Genomic DNA, 20210 nt, shown 5'->3' with positions numbered 1-20210 from the left:
AACGCCTAACCCCACCCCCATTCCCAGCTCCAGCCCCACACCAGGTCCTAGCTCCCAGCCCTGCCGTGTTTTCACCATCCCTCCAGACCTCCCCCTCTCTGAGGATGAAAGATCAGTCCTCAGCAGAGGCCTCACCTTCATTCCCCTATGCTCGCAGATTAACGAGTTCAACACGCGGTGAGACATTGAACAATTCTTCTGCTACCTTCACCTCCGCGCCTACTTCTTCAACCAGGATTCTCGCCCACCCTCTGACGACCCCTTCTTCTGCCTCCAATACACCCCATCCACCTGGACACCCCGTGCTGGCCTCTTACTTGCCCTCGATTTCTTCATAGCCAACTGCCGCCGCGGCATTAACCACCTCAACCTCTCCACCCCTCTCACCCACTCCAACCTCTCACTCCTGGAACGTGCAGCCCTCCACTCCCTCCGTTCCAACTCCAACCAAAAAAAGAGAAAAAATAAAATTCTCCTAGTCGATATTGTGAGGCAACTTTACAATGGAAGAAATGTGGAATCCATCTGTATAGCAACCAATGAGATAGAGACCAGGATGGTATCTACTGAAAATCTGAAATTGTGATGCTTTGGCTCAATCTTAGACTCCATTGAAATACCATTAGCCCGCACCATCTTCCTGTTAACAAAAAACCTTGGGACAAGTATAGTCCATTCAGCTCCCTCTTGCCATTCAACAAGATCATGCCCAATTTGATTGTGGTCTGAGCTGCATATTTGATTAAATTCCCTATAGTGTGGAAACAGGCCCTTTGGCCCAACAAGTCCACACCAACCCTCCAAAGAGAAACCCACCCAGACCCATTCCCCTACCCTGTATTTACCCCTGATTAACACACCTACCTCTATGGACAAAGTTTAGCATGACCAATTCACCTGGCCTGCACTTCTTTGGATTGTGGGAGGAAACCGGAGCATCCGGAGGAAACCCACGCAGATACAGGGAGAATATGCAAACTCCGCACAGACAGGCAGGAATCGAACCCAGGACCCTGGTGCTATGAGGCAGCAGTGCTAACACTGAGCCACCATGCCGCCCACAAGGCCCAAGCCCTGATGACCCTTGCTTCCTCTTGTGGGTCAAGAATCTATCCGGCTCTTCCTTCAAATTTGATATAACAACTCTCCCCTCCATGTATATGATATCATCCAAACCTGACTGACTGCCAGTTCCCCTATCACTTGGGTGTCTTCTGATCCATTTGGTCCTGGTTAAAAATTTTAAAATTCTTATCTTTACTTTCAAATTGCTACATGACCTTGCCTTTCCCTATTCCTATAATCCTACCCTCTGTGTGGTATCGGTGCTACTCTAATTCAGGCCATCATAGAATCCCCACAGCATAGAAACAGGCCTTTGGTCCCAACAAGTCCACACTGACCCCTCCGAAGAGTAACCCATCCAGATCCATTCCCCTACCAATCTACTTTTACCCCTCATTAATGCCCCTAAACTAGACATCCGTGAACACTACGGGCAATTTAGCATAGCCAATTCACTTAACCTGCACATCTTTGGACTGTGGGAGGAAACTGGAGCACCTGGAGGAAACCCACGCAGATACTGGGAGAATGTGCAAACTCCACACAGACAATTGCCCGAGACTGGAATTGAACTGGGGTCCCTGGTGCTATGAGGCATCAGTGTTCACCATTGAGCCATCACTGGTTGACTTGTGCACCTGACAGATTTAATCCAGGCACAGTGTTCTCGTCTGCTGGTTGGAGAACCATTGAAAATCCTGCGTCCCCTTCCTCCAGGGGCCCAAGGTTATTCCTTCCAAATCAGGCACCTGCTTGTGCAGCGTTGGACTTTCCATCAGCTATGACCGCTGTAGGACAACAATTCTGTGCTTGAGTCCTGTGAGCAATCACTGTTGTCCAGAAACCAGCAGTGATAGCCACTGCATGTTTATACTGAGAGGAACAAGGTGGTAATGGGTGGGATGGGTGCCATTGTGGTGGTGGCGGGGGTGAGGTTGTGGAATTCTGAGAATGAGTGCAACATTTAAGAAGCTACATGTCTTTAGAGACTCATTGAGTATCTACAATGTGGAAACAGGCCATTCAACCATCAAGTCCACACCAACTCACACTCTCTCTGTAACCCTGCATTTCCCATGATGAATCCGTCTCACCTACACATCCCGGGACACTATGGGCAATTTTTCATTGCCAGTCCACGTAACCTGCACGTCTTTGGACGATGCGAGGATACCGGATGAAAACCATGCAGGCAAGGGGGCAAAGTGCAAACTCGACACAGGCTGTCATATGAGGGTCTAACTGAACCCAGGTCCCAGCACTGTGAAGCAGCAGTGCTAACCACTGAGCCACCAAGCTGCCCAAGTAATTTCTTCAAGTAGTTCAACTGTTGCAATTTAATAATGAAGGTTACATTATTGACAGTGCAACTCGACTAGAATTTCATTCATATCTTGTCTACTCTCTTTCACAGTCTGAATTTCATGCTATTTTTTGCCTGTAGGACTGTGTCTATTAATTAGGTGTTATTTGAACTCAGTTGAGCAAATTGATGACAAAGAACCTTTACACTGTATAATACTTTCAGCTCTAATATGCAAATTAATTTGTAGTTCAGTGAGTCACTCTACTTTGCAGTATCCGTACTAGGCTGTTCACTGATGGAGAAAATAAATTTTAGAATGTTTATCATAAAATCAAAAATGCCATGGTAATTATATCCAGTACCCATCGTTATGATCTCTTATAAATCCAATGCCCTGACTGTGGCTAAACTTTGAGATATTTGCTTTACTGTGCTAGTCTAGTGGGAAATGCAACATGGATGTTGTTGGTTAAGAATTAAATTTTCCCTTTGCAAGTCATGGTGGCTCAGTGGTTAGCACTGCCGCCTCACAGCGCCAGGGACAAAGATTCGATTCCAGCTTCGGGCAACTGTCTGTGTGGAGTTTGCACATTCTCCCCGTGTCTGTGTGGGTTTCCTCCGGGTGCTCCGGTTTCCTCCCACAGTCCAAAGATGTGCAGGTCAGGTGAATTGGCCATGCTAAATTGCCCGTAGTGTTAGGTGCATTGTTCAGGGGTAAATGTAGGGGAATGGGTCTGGGTGGGCTTGTTGGGCTGAATGGCCTGTTTCCACGCTGTCGGTAATCTAATCTAATCTTAAAAAAAAGTCACTCAGTTTTTTTTTATTTGAACCCAAGAATTAAATCTTCACTTCAGCACAGTTTTTGTGATGAGACAGATATAACTGTGATGCTGTAAGCAAAATAGGACTGTAGGACATCCAATCTGACAACTGGGGTGGGGAGGGCAGTGAATCTTTTGGCTAAGTGTAATTTCATTAAAGATCTACCATTCCCTTCAAATCCAAAGCTAGCTCAATTCATAGACTGAAGTGTTTGCTAGTGCCAGCACATACAGTCCTTATGGTGCACTGATAGTGTTCTTCCCTCATAGTCAGGAGACCCAGGTTCAAGTCCTACCTACACCACCTGATATTCCCAAGCAGGTTGATTTCAGTGTATCTGTACGAGCATCCCTGGTGCCACACAGCGAGTCGCCCAAGGCTGGGATGGAACCTGGGTCCCTGGCGCTGTGGGGCAGCAGTGCTAACCACTGAGCCACCGTGCTTCCCTAAATCCCAACCGTGCACCAGGTCAAATGTCGACAGTTCAGCGTTTCCCTTCGCTGACAGTGTAGAGGCACAGAAGCTGGAAAGCAACTCCGTGCAGACGTGGCACAATTGGCACATGTCTGTTCAGGAGTGATTGGAAAATATTTGTTCTTCCAGCTCAATATCCTCATCCTGCTCCACGCCTGCCCTGCCTTTCCATGTTCCTTTCCAGTAAACGCTTGTGAGCGGCCCATCTTTCTTGGACTGCTTGTTCCCACCCACCTGTTTGGATTGAAACTCCTTGAACTCTGTCGCCATAGTCTGGCCATGACCACCAGCTACCCTCGAGAATATCTCTGGGACACCCACACCAACCAACCCCATCACCCCGTGGCTGAATACTTCAACTCCCCCACCTTCATCTACCTTAGATACTGTCCCCCCCCCAACCCCAACCTCCTCCCATTTATCTCTCAGCCCCCCCGGCCCATAAGTCTCATTCCTGATGAAGGGCTTATTCGCGAAACGTCGATTCTCCTGCTTTTCCAGTGCCACACTGTATGCAGAACCAGTCTGACTCAAGGTTGGGATACTGACAGACTCTAACCTCACACCTTTAATTCATTGTCTGAGCTGAGATGTCAATTTAAGGTTTTATTTTAAAAAAAACTTATCTTGAGAATCTGACCTAAAAGTTCTGGGATTTAAATATTAATGAACTGAAATCTACAACCCATTCTAAAAGATGAAAGACTTAACAACAATCTAGGTTTGTTCAATATATCATTTCAGTTGTATGACACTGTAATCTTTTGCTATAAATTCTATGTCTTATGATCCAGTTCCACAACCACCTGATGAAGGAGCAGCACTCCAAAAGCTAGTGCTTCCAATTAAACCTGTTGAATTATAACCTGGTGTTGTATGATTTTTAACTTTGTCCACCCCAGTCCAACACCAGCTCCTCCACATCATATATATCACAAATGCACAGCTAGTGGGAGCAATGACCCTATTGTAATGGTTGTATCTATCAGCTTATCAACTATAAATGTGTACTTCTGTTACATTCAATGATTTACATGTATTGTGTGCATTGAACCAGCTATGAATGCAGATGAATGGTGCAGCATTTTATTTCCAGGTGATAAAACGTCCCAAGGAACATGACTTGAACTAGAGTCACTAAAAACAACAAGTACTGGAGATTACAGTGAGTCAGGCAGCATCCATGGAGAGAGAGCAAACTCAAGTTTCGAGTCTCGATGATTCTCTGTCAGAGCTGAAGTGAAGTGCTATAGTTGATTGTGGGGTGTGGATGTAGGAGTAATGGGTGTAGGGTGCTGGTGCAGAAAAGATGTTGATAGTTCAGATTAAGTGATTAGAATGTGAGAATGGCAGAACAATGGCGTGTCTAACTGCCAAACCTGAAAGGAGATGGAAGAGGAGAGAGAGGGCATGATAGCAGAATGTAACAAGCTAAAGAAAGGGAAGAGATGATAGTTGGTTCACAATTTGAAGGTGAGGAACTCAATGTTAAGTCCAGAAGGCTGTGAAGTGCCTAGTCTGAGGATGCGATGTTGTTCCTCCAGTTTGCACTGTGACTCACTGGAACACTGTAGCCTGCTGAGGACACTCATGTGGGCATGCGAGCAGGACGCAGTGTTAAACTGACCGGCTACAGGAAGGTCAGGCTCATGGTTGCACACAGACCGGATGTGTTCCACAAAGCAATCACCCAGTCTCTGTTTGATTTCTCCAGTGTAGAGTAGGCCACATTGGGTAGAAGAATGTGAACACTGCCGATGTTGAAAATCGGAGTCGAAAGTGTGGTGCTGGAAAAGCACAGCAGGTCAGGCAGCATCCGAGAAGCAGGAGAATAAGCCCTGGTGAAGGGTTTGTGCCTGAAACATCGATTCTCCTGCTCCTCGGATGCGGCCTGACCCGCTGTGCTTTTCCAGCACCACACTCTCAACTAGGCTACTTTGGGTGCAGCGAATACAATACACAAGGTTGGAGGAAGTACAGGTGAAATGCTGTTTCACTTGGAAAGACGGTTTAGGCCCCTGGATGTTGGGTACAGAGGTGGTGAAGGGGCAGGTGTTGCACCTTCTGCGGTTTGATTTAGATTAAATTAGATTCCCTTTGGCCCAACAAGTCCACACCGACCCTCTGACTAGCATCCCACCCAAACCCGTTCCCCTACGTTTACCCCTGACTAATGCACCTAACACTACAGGCAATTTAACATGGCCAATTCACCTTAACCTGCACATCTTTGGAATGTGGGAGGAAACCGGAGCACCCGGAGAAAACCCATACAGACACTGGGAGAATGTGCAAACTCCACACAGACAGTTGCCCGAGGCGGGAATTGAATCTGGGTCCCTTGCGCTGTGAGGCGGCAGTGCTAACCACTGAGCCACCATGCCACCCTTACATGGAAAGGTGCCGTGGGGCGGGGGATGTGGTTTTGGTGGTTGTGGAATGGGCTAGCATGTCCCGGAGGGAATGATTCACATGAACATAGATGGGTGGAGTGAGGGGAAGGTGTGTTTGGTGGCATTCTGCTGGAGTTATCTGAAATACCAGAGATGATACTCTGAATATGAAGGCTGCTGGGATGAGAAGTGAGCATAAGGGAGACCCCATCATTCTGTTGTGAGTGATGAGAGGGTCAAGGGCGGTACCACAGGTGATTAGTTGGATGTGGTTGAGGGCCCTGTCAACCACAATGAGCGGGAAACCATGATTCTGGATGAGCTGAAAAATGTGTTGCTGGAAAAGCACAGCAGGTCAGGCAGCATCAAAGGAGCAGAAAAGGATGCTGCCTGACCTGCTGCGCTTTCCCAGCAACACATTTTTCAGCTCTGATCTCCAGCATCTGCAGTCCTCACTTTCTACACGGTACTGGATGAGACAAGCCATGTCAGCAGTGCTGGGTTGGAAGATGACATCATCCAAACAGATAAATCATAACCAAAGGAACTGAGAGAATAGGATGGCGACTTTGCGATAGGGTGTGGGGTACGAATAGCTGTAGTGTTGGTAGCTATGGGAGTCGGTGGTGTTGTACTGGATGCCAGAGGGCAGTTTATTCCCCGAAATGGAGGCAGAGGGGTCAAGGAAAGGAAGGGGAGTGTCAGAAATGGTTGATGTGAAAGTTGTAGAGGGGTAGAAATTGGGGATAAAATGAAGTTTTCAGGGTCCTGGTGGGAGCACGAAGTGGCACTAAAGCCGTGGTCAATGTACAGAAAAAAAAAGAGTTGTGGGAGTAGACCAGTGTCAGATTGGAACATGGATCGTTCCATATCCCCATAACAAGGTAGGCATAACTGGGACCCATGCGGTTGCCCATAGCCAATCCTTTGCCTTGGCAGCAGTGAGATAATTAAAGGAGTCCTTTACCCTAAAGTCATGTTTCTCAGGAATAAAGCCACCACAATCTTACATGAGGACTTCCTGTATTTCAGTCACAAACAAATATCTTCCAATTCCGCACGGATGAGGAATGACTCATACTCAAGTTGGTTGATGAAATATATCAAAAGATATGGTGATAAGTAAACAGTTGGAAAGATATAAAGGAACACTTCAATTAAAAATGGGTGCTATAGTAAAACAAAAGACAGATTCATCTGTGACTTAATGAGGAATTTAAGAATAATATCAAATGACTAGAAGGGACTTAAAATGTTGAAAGTTATGTGGTAAGTATGACCATTAGGAATTAGAATCACCAATGTCATGATCTCTGTCAATGTCAGTAATGTTTTTGTAAAATCTGGAATTCTGTTTGTTTATTAAGAGAATGAAGCCACAAAATTCCAGGGTTCAAAAGCACAAAAATGTTTAGTATACAAGAGTCAAGCAAAGCAAACATTGAATATTAAGTTGGACAACTTCCATACACTTAAATCAGCATATTCAGGACAAATGCTGCCAGGCAGGAGGTGTTGGCATCATGGTAATTTTACAGGCCCAGTGAACAAGGAAATGTGGTCAACAGCTCAGCTGAGGGTGGTTTTAAGGAGGAATCTTGAAAAAGTAGAAAGAGATAGAGAAGTAAAGAAGTCCAGGAAGAAATTCCAGTGTTTTTTGCGCCGTAATAGCTGAAGGCAGAGATTTTGGTGGAGCAGTGAAAATCTGAGGTGCCCACAAGAGACCAAGATCAGAGCATTGCAGGGATTGAGGAACCTTGTAGAACCATGAATGGTGAGATCAAAAAAGGGAAGGAGGCTTTGAAAACCAGGGTGAGTGTTTGAAATTGCTGATGTTCTCAGATTGGTTGCCAATGGAGATGAGAAGTCACTTCTGAGTAAACAGAAGCTAATGTCGATTAGCATATGAGACACAGTGATTTGGTTGAATTCAAGTTTGGGGGGGCGTGCAAGATAAGAGGCCAACAGGGAGAGGATTGTTACAATAGCTCTGGTGTTAACACGTGGTTTTAATGTGTGGTGTAACAGTGCGATTCTGCCAAATGGAAAGATACGTTTAAAGAAATTATACTCAATATACAGTTAAACCATGTTACTGTGTGATTAAAGGTACACACGTATATATAACTTTAGGAAGCTGGATTCTGGAATACAGGCAGAGCGATTTTGATCAATTCTGTGTGGAAGTCTTGTTTGAAAGGTCAAAGTCATTCTGAACAGTGACTTAAATGTACTATTGGCAAGAAAACACTCAACTGCAATCAAGTGCCTGACACAACTCCTGTAGAGTTAATGGAGAAGATGTATATACTCATGAGTTCGTGACCAGCAAAGTCATAAAACATGAGATTTGGTTTGGGGACTGTTCAGAAGAAACAAGATATTAGTTCAAAAGGGAAACAGTCTTTTTTTCTTAGCCAGACTTCTTTTCAGTTCAGTATAGGGGAAACCAATCACCTTAACAGAAGTGCTTTCTCGTCTCTAGAAGATTTCAAGCTTGGAGAGTTTGTGTTACAGGCTCATTGCTATTATGATTGAGAAAATTCAGGCCCTTAGATTTGTGAAAGATTCATGTTGCTGGATTTGGAAATGAATCATAAAATTGTCTCCGCTATCCACAGAAAATAAGTTAGGAGGAGTCACTTAAATAGAAACTTCATTTCTTTGGACTTGATGAAGTTAAGCAATACTTGGTAACTTTGCTGTTTAAGTTACAATTTTTCTTGGTTTGTTTTCACTACCTTCTGTTCTTAAAGAACATCTGCAGTTTCATTTAAATACGTTTCAGTGACTAACCATCACTTAAAAAGAAATCATATGATCTGTCAAGTAAGGTTGAATTCTCAAGTCTGACTTTTCAAGTATTGCCATCAGCTGGGATTATAACCCTGCCCATATTCCTGGGTTTTGTTTTTAATGATGAGAGTAAACAGAACTGGAGTTCTTCACTCTGGGCAGTGTTAGGTTTAATGTGTTTAAGGAAAGTAGCTGAAAATGTGTTGCTGGCTAAAGCACAGCAGGTCAGACAGCATCCAAGGAACAGGAAATTCGACGTTTCGGGCTAGAGCCCTTCATCAGGAATGATTTCTGTCGAATTTTCTGTTCCTTGGATGCTGCCTGACCTGCCGTGCTTTAACCAGCAACACATTTTCAGCTCTGATCTCCAGCATCTGCAGACCTCACTTTTTACTTCAAGGAAAGTAGGCCAACTCAGTATAATTTGATGACTTAAAAATTAAAACAGTTGGAAAACATCATCTTGGGAAAGTAGGGCTTTTCTTAAAAACTGCTTTAATACATGTTGATGACCAAATTCTTTTTCAATGAATGTGTATGGATTTGTGTGAATAAAGGTGGGTTTTAATGCTGACTGGTTGCAGCTTAGTCAATGTGAGAGCATTTCCTACAAAGTTTTTATCTACTGTATGTAATTTTAGTGAGTGGCTGACTCACGCTGTGTTCTCTGGAATGTCTGTGATGTTATGTGCACCGACACGTCATTTCCATGCTACCATCCTCCTATTTCATGGAGAATTCCAGACCATGTATGACAGCCTCATTGGCAGCAACTGAAAGAGTGCAAGCCGAAAACAAGAAAAACCAACACAGATCCAGACCAGCTGTAGGAGTACAGTATACACAATTCTTGCTCATACACGCGCGCGCGCACACACACACACAGATGCACACACATACAGACACAGGCACACACACACAGACGCACACACATACACAGACAGTCACGCATGCACACACAGACATCCACCTCTGACTGAGGTATTTGTTGTGTTGAGAGTAAGAAAAATTGCCTATAATTTAGTTCAATGATTCATTTTGCTCTGTGTCAATGCACAATTATTCCCTGACCCAAGAATCCACTCTAGAGTTCATTTTAGGTAACTTCAGGCAAGTCTAACCTCAGGTTCAAGCTCAGTTCCAGAATTTTGTTCACAAAATGTGGTCTGATACTTCTAATCAGAAGTTAAGCTGAACCTTTGTCCTCCTTCTTGGGTGAATATAAAAGAGCACTGTCACTGGATGGGGAAGAGCAGTTTGGTAAATATTTATTCCCCCAACTTGCATCCTCAGCACCCATCACTGTTTGCTCCTGAAAAGATTGGGGATGAGCATTTGTTTTCTTGAAGTGCTGCAATCCCTGTGTTGTAGTAACCTAGCAGGGAGTTCCAGCATATTGGGCCAGTCATCATCATGTCCAGGCAATACATATTCAAGGCAGGGGATTTGAACAAGGAATCTGGATATGATGGCCTTCCTCAGGTTTTAGTGGGGTTAACGACAAGACCATTCTAATGAGCTGCTGTAATGCCAAGCTGTTGGTGCCATTCTGCATTGCAAACCAGCTGTCCAGCCAACTGAGCTAACCATTGTGTATGGAGTAACCATATTATAACACAATGTACACTGCAGTCAACATGCAGCACAGGTGGAGTGAGTAAGTATTTGAAGGTGGATCGTACGCAGTTGATATTAGTTCCCTGAGACCTGGATATCTACCTATCTTTTTCTGTCACTGGCAAGAACAACATTTGCTACCCATCCCTATTTGCCCTTGAACTGAGTCTCTTCCTAGGCTTTTAGAGGACTGTAAAGAGTCAACCAAACTGGGCCTGCACTCTCATATTGGTCAGACCAGCGAAGGAAAGCAGATTTCCTTCCTAAACGGACATTAGTAAATCAGATGGACTTTTATGACCATCCCTCAGCTGTCATGGTTACCATTACTGAGACTAGCTTTCAATTCCAGATTAAATAGTTGAGTTTACATTTCACCAGCTGCTTTTGTGGGTTTTGAGCATATGTCCCCAGAGCACGGATTCCTGGCCCAGTGACATTATACCTTATAGACTCTAATATTAATTCAGCATTACATCTGTAATCCATAAAATGAATCTTGTAGTTGGTGCAAATTAAGCTAGATGCTAGTCTGATCTGAAAGCATGGGAGACTCCTGATAGCACTGCTCGAGGTAATCTCATACTTTGCTCCTCTGTTCATATTTTTTTAAATGACAATGGGTGTTGTATTAGAATCAAGAGAATGTGTGCTGACACCTCAAACCACTCTCAGCAAAACATTCATGTGCTGTATCTGTGCAAGTGATGTCACTCCAACCCGTTTATTGTGTTTATTTGGGTGCTACATGTTTTATACTGGCAGAGTGTTTCACAAACAACGTATACACAGACAGAACTGTCTGCATGCCGAAAGTGGGTACTGCAAATGCCGGAGATCAGAATCAAGATTAGAGTGGTGCTGGAAAAGCACAGCAGGTCAGGCAGCTTCCAAGGAGCGGGAAAATTGATGTTTCGGGCAGAAGCCCTTCATTAGGATCCTGCCCAAAACGTTGATTTTCCTGCTCCTCGGATACTGCCTGACCTGCTGTGCTTTTCCAGCACCACTCTAATCTTGACATGAGAACTGTCTGCATGTTCAATGTCAATCTTCCAGAATCTCTGGAAGCACAGCCTTATTGCAAGGGTGGGGAGGGGGGGGCAGGTGGGGAGGAGGTGGTTTATAATTGAGGGCTCCTTGCTTTCTGTGGACAGGATCTGAACAAGAGATAAAGCACATCTGAATAACATTGTGTTTATATTGACACAAGTGGCAGTTCAGGTTTTAAAGGCAATTTTATTTATTTTAAAATATAACCCGATGAGAGTCACACAGCAGAATGTAACCCAAGGAAGCAACCTTCTTAAATCTAGACTCAGCTGGGTGAGGATTCCTACCCAGTGGGTGACTGGAAATCAAAAGGCATTGTTCCAATGAGCTCTGTGTTCTGTTGGCTGCCTCAAGACAGCAGAATTAATTCACATGTAAATGAAAAGTGTCCAGCCATAGAATACAAAAGGCAGTGAAGCTCTGAATGGTTACATGGACTGTACTTAGAAGCTTTGTCAGTGAGTCCACAGTTGGAGCATTGTGCTCTATTCCAGTGTCTATACCATAAAAAAGGTGATTGAAGCAGTGCAGAGCCAACTTGCAAGAATGCTGTTGGAATTAAGAGGGTTCAACTGCAGCAAGGATTATGCAAACCGGGACTGCTTTCTCCTGAAATGGAATTGATGATGAGGGAACCTGATAGACTTCATTTAAAATAATCAAGTGCTTTGATAACATTGGTGTGGAACAACCATTCCAACTTGTAGGTGAGGCCTACAAGGCAATAGAAATGTGAAAGAATCACCAGCAGTTCAGTTAAAGAATTTAGGATAAATTTCTTACACGGGGAGTGTACAGTGTTCGACAGGAAAGAACTGAGTGGTTGAAATAGATAGAGTTGTTGCAGTTAAGAGAATGATGAATACAGGAAGGAGAAAGGCATAGTTAAAAATAAAATCAGAACAGGAAGAGGTTTACATGAATTATAAACACATGGAAAAATAAACCAGTTAGATAGGTCTGTTTTTGTGTGATGGATGTATTCAATTCCATATGAAAGGGGTCTGCATAATTTCATCCACGTAAAGTTGTTTAATTCTGTGTCAGGGTAGAATGCTAGACCATTGTCCTGCTCCAGCAATATTGAACATGACAATCTGCTTCTGAATTTGTTTCCAGTGTGGAGTCCTTGTTAGCAACAGATCAGTTACCAGATCACCTACACATCAACATTTACACAATTACTGTATCATGGGCAGTCCCTTAGGATCACGGATGCCTTGTTTCCACTCCAGTTCAGTGGATTCTGAGATGACCACTCAGTGACCATTTCCCCCCTACATGCAGAGAAGGTTTTGCTGGAATGGTTGAATAAGTAGGAGGTTTGCGCATTCCCACTGATAGTTTGCCTTGCCCTCTGCATATTCGTCACCAAGTCTCTCGATTGGCTTCATACCTTTCTGACTAAACCAAAAAGGTTTGTACTGTTTAGGATGGGTTAAGGTCATTGGAAAATTCTCCTTGTTGTCCTCCTGGGGAACTTCCTGCTGCAGCCAAGTTCCGTGCAGAGCGGCTGCTTGGTGTCAGGTATGACTTACTGAGTGGATCTAGTTTGGTGATTGCTTCAGAGACAATATGACTGTAGGACTGCAGCCTTGTACCAGGTTTGAAGGATCCTACTACAATACTAGTGGTAGGACCTCTCCAGTACTTTGTGGCTGTTGTAAGTTTCCCAAGTCTCTGCAACGTGGTGGCATGGTGGCTCAGTGGTTAGCACTGCTGCCTCACAGCACGAGGGAACCGTCTGTGTGGAGTTTGTACATTCTCCCTGTGTCTGCGTGGGTTTCCTCCGGGTACTCCGGTTTCCTCCCAAAGGCCAACGATGTGCAGGTTAGGTGAATTGGCCATGCTAAATTGCCTGGAGTGTTATGTGCATTAGTCAGGGGTAAATGTAGGGGATTGGGTCTGGGTGGGTTGCTCTTCGGAGGGTCGGTGTGGACTTGTTGGGCCGAAGGGCCTTTTTCCACACTGTAGGGAATCTAATCTAATCTAAACACATAGGAACAGCAAGGATCACTGCTCCTGGTCGATCAATGACTTCAATCTCAGCTTTTAGATCTGGTTCTCCAATAACCTTCTTCAGTCTTCCAAAATAAACCACTAACTGCGTAGTCCTGAAGAAAGGTTATGCCTGAAACGTTGGTTCCTCCATCTCCTGATGCTGTCTGGCATACTGTGTTCTTCCAGCCTTCTGTTTGTCTACTTTGGATTCCAGCATCTGCAGTTTTTTTGTCACTAAGTGCATAGCATATATTGTCCTTTTCTCAATGTTGCCATGAAGGATGGTAGCGAATCTGATAGGTTTGGCATTTTACAACAACACAGCAACATAGCAGTTTTTATTGTCGTTTCCTACTTTTAGCCTTGCATCGATTTATGTGGTGACTCAGTCGGCTGCCTTGTGATTTAGACCAATGTTAGATAACAAAGCAACTTGAAGATGAATGCTCTGAGGAAGGTCTTTCAACTCCTTTCTCTAAAATTCACCAGACAAAGAAGGATGCTGTATTATAATTGTTTTGTTGAGCAAGAATATCTATATTATATTGCAATTGTAGTTGTGTTCAATGGCTGTAAATAACAAATGAATGAGGGACCTACTCTTATGATCAGAAGACACTTTGTCAGAACCAAGAGCATTCTTGTGCACCAGATTCCTGCATACCTCGTTGCTATCGCTGCTTAAGTGTGCATGGTCTCTGTGCTGCAGCTGTATCCAGATTATTTAACTTCTGGTCAGTACTTGCCATGCCAGAGTTTGAAAATGGGTCTATTTTCCCTTTGCTCAGCCGCATGGTTTTCATATCACATCTTCTGCTTATTCCTCAGATTGACAAGCAGATCCACAGCAAAGACTCTGTTTTCTTCTGCGATGGAGTCAGAAGAATTGACTTTATCCTTTCCTATGTGGATGATCCTAAAGATGCCGAAAAGAAAATGGTAAGAACTATGGCTTTTCATATTGGTGTTCATTCCACATGTAATGGTCATGGAAGTCTGCAAGCTAGGGAAGATGGAATGGTATTGAGCTATTTCACTTTTGACTTTACTCTTTTCACATCTGTCTCCCATTTCTGTATATTTAATTCCTTATTTCTCTTTGGTCACAGCTAGAATGTACAATCTTGGACGTAGTTGTTAGCTCAAGTTAACATAAGAACTAAGAGTAGGAGTACGCAATTCAGCCGCTCATGGCTGATATCATCTCTGCCTCAACTCCAATCTCCTGCCCACTCTCCATAACCCTTCAAACCATAACTAATTAAACATCTGTCTGCCTCCTGTTTAAACTTACTCAGTATCCCAACATTCATCACAATCTGGGATAGAGAATCCCAGACTTTCACGATCCTTTGAGAGGAGTAATTTCTCCTCATCTTTATTCTGAATCTGCTACCCTTCTAAAGCTATGAACTCTCATTCTAGATTGCCCCACATGAAGAAACGTCCTTTCTATATCTACTTTGTCAATCCCTTTAGCATCTTGTATACCTCAACTAGATTGCCTCTCTTTCTGCTAAATTCCACAGCTACGGTAGGATTAGTATCTCTCTCTTAATAAGACAAACCCCTTATCTCTGGAATCAACCCAGTGAACCTCCTCTGAGCTGTGTCTAATGCATCGACCTCTAGCAAGGGGACCAAATTCATTCATGTTGTGTGAATGTGTATCCGATTAGACATTTGGTCCAGAGAGCAACTTGAATATACTACGAATGAGATGAGCGATCTTCTCTTTTTTTTCCCCCTTGCTTAAAGAGAATTCTGTCTCTTCCTTGGCTTCTTCCTGCATGGTCACAACTGCAGTCCATGACTGCCTGTCCTAGAGTTCCACCCACAGATCACTGCAAATTGATGGAATGTGCTGAACTAGCATCAGCGATTGTGGAAATGAATACGTGTGCTTGTGCTCGCTGGATGAAGCGGTAGTTTTGAGGGATAAAGTGGGGTTGGGGGAATGGTTACGCATGCTCAGGACCCAGTGGCAAGGCCCCACACCTAGGTAGTTGAGAGAAACAGGCAATGTACTGCGCTCTAATGAAGAGTCACCTAGAACATAGAACATAGAACAATACAGCACAGAACAGGCCCTTCGGCCCACGATGTTGTGCCGAACATCTATCCTAGATTAAGCACCCATCCATGTACCTATCCAATTGCCGCTTAAAGGACGTCAATGATTCTGACAAACATTAGCTTGCTCTCTCTCCATGGCTGCAGCCTGACCCCTGTGATCTCCAGCATTTGTTGTTTTCACAACAACATACTGCAGTTTTGTTCCTATTATCGTCACGTTTCTGAAAATAACTGAGCAAGTGCCAAGACTGATACTCACTGCAATTTTCCCCCCTTCATTTTCTACTCATGTTCCAGGAGCATTTTGGAGGTGGCATTTGAGCCAGTCAGCACTGAGCTTTCAGGCTATTGTACAGAAACTTGTGTTTATAAGCCAGGCTTACATTTCTGTGCAGTACCAGTGGTGCACTGCAATGTCTGTAGTGGGGACCTTAAGATGAAATGTTGAGTAGAGACCCTAACTCGATATTCGGAAGAATTGCACTGGAGTCATTTTGCTTTCTTGGACAAGGTTAATCCCTCAGTCACCTTCACAGGGAAGTGGCACTAATGTAGATTGAGTTTATTTTTTGTTGGTACAGACTCTGGGAGAAAGGACCTCTTCTATGATCATCAGAACAGATTATCGGTGCATTTTGTAGAACCTTACTGTGCACAGATTAGCTGCTTCATTTCCCTGTTTTCCAATAGTGACCTCATTTTAAAATCACTGTGAGTTCTTTACAATACTCTGAGGTTGTGAAAAACTTAGTTTTGTTGGTGAAAGATGAACAATATTAATGATGGTAAGGTTAACATCCCTCAATGAGTGGTGTCTTGTTGATAACTATTTTCTTTAGGGCATTTTCAGTCTTTGAACACAGGCATCTAAACGCAGCAGTAATAAATTGATATTCCCCGCTAGTGTTGGAGTAGGTGTTGACACAGAACCAAACTCATAATTTTTCATAAATTTGCTCATTTACTTGGGGGCTTCTTATTCTATTGACTTAAACTTGCAGTTTCAAGTAATAAGCTTTTTTGAGTGGCAGGTAATAATATTTATTCTGTTTAGGCTCCAATCCAGTTTTAAAAAAAACTTGGGTTTTTTTTCTCTTTCAGGAGAGACATTTTTTTTCTGCGAACATTGCCAACTTTTCATCATTTCCTCGCCACAGGATTCTAAGCCTGTGGCCTTACCATTAGTGAGTGAAATTTAGGATCTCTCAAGAGTGTCATGTTAGGCCGCTGTGCCTCGTGGGTCTGCAGTTGTCTGCTTGCCTTTGGGTGCTGGCTGTCAGCCAATTTCATATTGATTCACCGTGAAGGGAACATGCCAGTCAAAACTAAGCATCATTCGAAAGAAGTAAGGGAATGTAGCGTGCTTCAGGCTATTGTCACTCAGCCACTGTAAATTTACCACACGTCTGAAAGCAATCTTGTAGTATATGGGCTTTCATGTTTACCCAGTTAGCTAATTCTGCTCATGTCAGTGCGGGTGTCAGGTGAGCGAATCTCTACAGGGGTGCATTTTTCTCTCTGTGCTGCGAAAATAACTCCACTATCCTGTCACCACATCCTTCTTCAGTTGCACATGACACTGATCCAGCCCCATCAGAGGCAGGCCTCTGAGTGAACAGTACCCAACTGAATAGAATCCCTGACACTCTTGCTTAAATCTGTCAGCCAGGGCTCCTTAATTTGGACCAGGTTAACAGTCCTAATCAGAGAACTTATATTCTCCTGCCTGGCTTCATTACAATCCCTACAAAGTTGACAGCAGTATAGAGTTTTATATGAGAGAGAGTTTTATGAACTAATTCCTAAAAGCAATTATGTAATGTAGAAACAAAAGCTTGGTATTGCATGGCAGGGCTCTCTGTGGCCTGGGGGGAATGTGTTTTCAAATCTTGGATCAGGAATTGAAACTCTTGACTGGGATACTGCAACATAGTCATCTATCTTGTAAGTGGTTAGTCATTCTGGGAAGACATATGTGTACACTATCATATGAGATATTTGTAACTTTCTTCCTACTCAACACCAAATGCACTTCATAAACCACCCACCCAATTTGTACAGAGTCATATGGATGGCGAGACTACAGTTACAGTTGCTGTCTGATGCTGTTTATAGGGACCTCAGCGCATCCTGTTTACAAATTATTGGGATGTGGGTGTTTCCCAACTGCAGTGTTCATTCAGCCTAATCAGGCTGCTTTACTGCACAGCATTAATTGGAAATTGTGTCATAGATTGTTCTGTGACCACGCTGTATAAAAATAAATCTATCACCAACTCTTCATAGTCAGAACTCACACAACACCAGGTTATAATCCAACAGGTTTATTTGGAAGCACTAGCTTTCAGAGCACTGCTCCTTCATCAGGTGGCTGTGAAGTATGAAGGAGCAGTGCTCCGAAGGCTAGTGCTTCCAAATAAACCTGTTGGACTATAACCCGGTTGGATTTTTAACTTTGTCCACCCCAGTCCATCTCCAAATCATGTCCCATTCCAGTCCAACGTCAGGTGCGTATTGGAGGGTCTGCAAGTCAGGTTTGTTAGCAAGCTGTCTGTGGGTAGCTGCACTCTGTCTAGGTTCTGCAGCAGTGGATTACCACAGTCATGTCAGTCAAGGCTGATTTCCAATCATTGTCCATCCTTTGTAATTCCATGCTAAGTTTATTATTGTCCATCATAAATTCATTATTCCAGGTAGGCTGTCCAACCACACCTGGTGTTGTGTGAGCTCTGACTTTATCCATCCCAGTCCAACACCAGCACCTCCATATCACAGCTCTTCATAAACTCTTCTATCTGTTACGTTATACAAAGCATTCACATTGTCATGGACAGTTCATTATCCCAGAGGAATTAGCGCTGAAAATGTGTTGCTGGTTAAAGCACAGCAGGTTAGGCAGCATCCAAGGAACAGGAAATTCGACGTTTCGGGCCAGAGCCCTTCATCAGGAAGGCTCTGGCCCGAAACGTCGAATTTCCTGATCCTTGGATGCTGCCTAACCTGCTGTGCTTTAACCAGCAACACATTTTCAGCTCTGATCTCCAGCATCTGCAGACCTCACTTTTTACCCAGAGGAATTAGTAATGGAGCCAATCCCTTTGGAGGTATTGCTTGCTTGAAACAACTAAGGTCGTGTGGGGTCCTGTCAAGGTAGATGTGGTGAGGATTGGGAGGGAATGGAACTCGGGTTCACTGTTTAAAACGTAGAGTCTCCATTTACGCATAATTTATTTCTTATTAATCGCAGAAGGTTGGTTTGCAGGTACAACAATTAGGAAAGCAAATGGAATTTTGTCCTTCATTGCGAAAGGGATTGTGTTTGAAAGTGGAGAGATTACGTTGCAGCTGTGCAAGGTCCTGGTGAGGCCATACCTGGAATACTGTGTGCAGTTTTGGTCTCCTTACATAAGAAAGGATGTACTGCCACTGGAGGGGGTGCAGAGGAGGTTCACTGGGTTAATTTTGGAGTTGAGGGATTTGGCTTATGAGGAGGGGCTGAGTAGATTGGGATTATATTCTTTGGAATTCCGAAGAATGAGGGGGGATCTTATAGAAACTTATAAAATTATGAAGGGAGTGGATAAATAGAAGTCGAGAGGATGTTTCCACTGGTGGGTGAAACTAGGACAAGAGGGCATGGCCTCAAGATGAGCCGAAGCAGGTTTAGGACTGAACCGAGAAGGAACTATTTCACCCAGAGGGTTGTTAATTTATGGAATTCCTTGCCCAGGGAAGTAGTTGACGCTACTTCAGTAATCGCTTTTAAAACTAAGGTAGATACCTTTTTGAAAAACAAAAGAATTAAGGGATATGGTGAAAATGCAGGTAAGTGGAGCTAAGTCCACAAAAAGATCAGCCGTGATCTTATTGAATGATGGAGCAGGCTCGAAGGGCCAGACAGCCTACTCCGGCTCCTAGTCCTTATGTGGTTATTGAAGTTTGAGAGTATTTGGAAGCTTCTTCCTGAAAAGGTGGTGGAACAGAGTCTTTGAACACTGTCAGGGTAGAGGGGGGATAGGCCCTTGTGAGCAAAGGGCTATCAGAAGTAAGAGGGAATATGGATTTGGGGTTTCAATCAGATCAGCCATGATCGCGTTTAATGATGGAGCAGACTCAAAGGGCCGAATAATACCACTTGGCCATTGCCTCCACATGAACTCAGACTCCTGGTTCAGAGGTAGGGACACTACCACAAGAGCCCGCTCAGAGGTAGGAGATGATCAGTCTTACAGATATTTTTAATCAGCCTGTTCGGACACATTACAACATATGTCTAGTGTGGGGAAGACTTGAAGTTGGAACTTCTGGTGTAGAGGTGGGGACATCACCACTGCACCACAAAAGCTCTTACTACTCAGTCTTGGTATATCTTCTGATCGACCTATTCAAGAATGTTAGTACACACCTCAGGAATGTGTGGGACTTGAATCCCAATGTCCCACAAGAGCCCCTACAATTCAATTAAAGTATTGTGAATTGACCTATTTGGGCATATTACGATAAAATTCCAACACAGGTCGAACTTGAACTCAAATGCTTTGGATAAAAGGTGGGACAGTACTATTGTGGCACAAGAGCCCCACAAGACAGGTTTGCAGTCCCTACCACAT

General features: G+C 43.9%; 1 protein-coding gene across 1 annotated transcript in view; it reads left to right on the top strand.

Moving 5' to 3' along the window:
• ano5a (anoctamin 5a) overlaps window positions 1-20210 on the top strand; it is a 205942-nt gene that overhangs the window by 96557 nt on the left and 89175 nt on the right. The window contains exon 3 of the mRNA XM_060839101.1: window positions 14353-14463. Coding sequence (XP_060695084.1) covers window positions 14353-14463 — 111 coding nt within the window. The remainder of the gene's footprint in view (window positions 1-14352; window positions 14464-20210) is intronic.

The sequence above is a fragment of the Hemiscyllium ocellatum genome, chromosome 18 (assembly GCF_020745735.1).
Source record: "Hemiscyllium ocellatum isolate sHemOce1 chromosome 18, sHemOce1.pat.X.cur, whole genome shotgun sequence".
NCBI classification, from domain to species: Eukaryota; Metazoa; Chordata; class Chondrichthyes; order Orectolobiformes; family Hemiscylliidae; genus Hemiscyllium; species Hemiscyllium ocellatum.
This window is presented reverse-complemented; position numbering and strand designations above follow the sequence as displayed.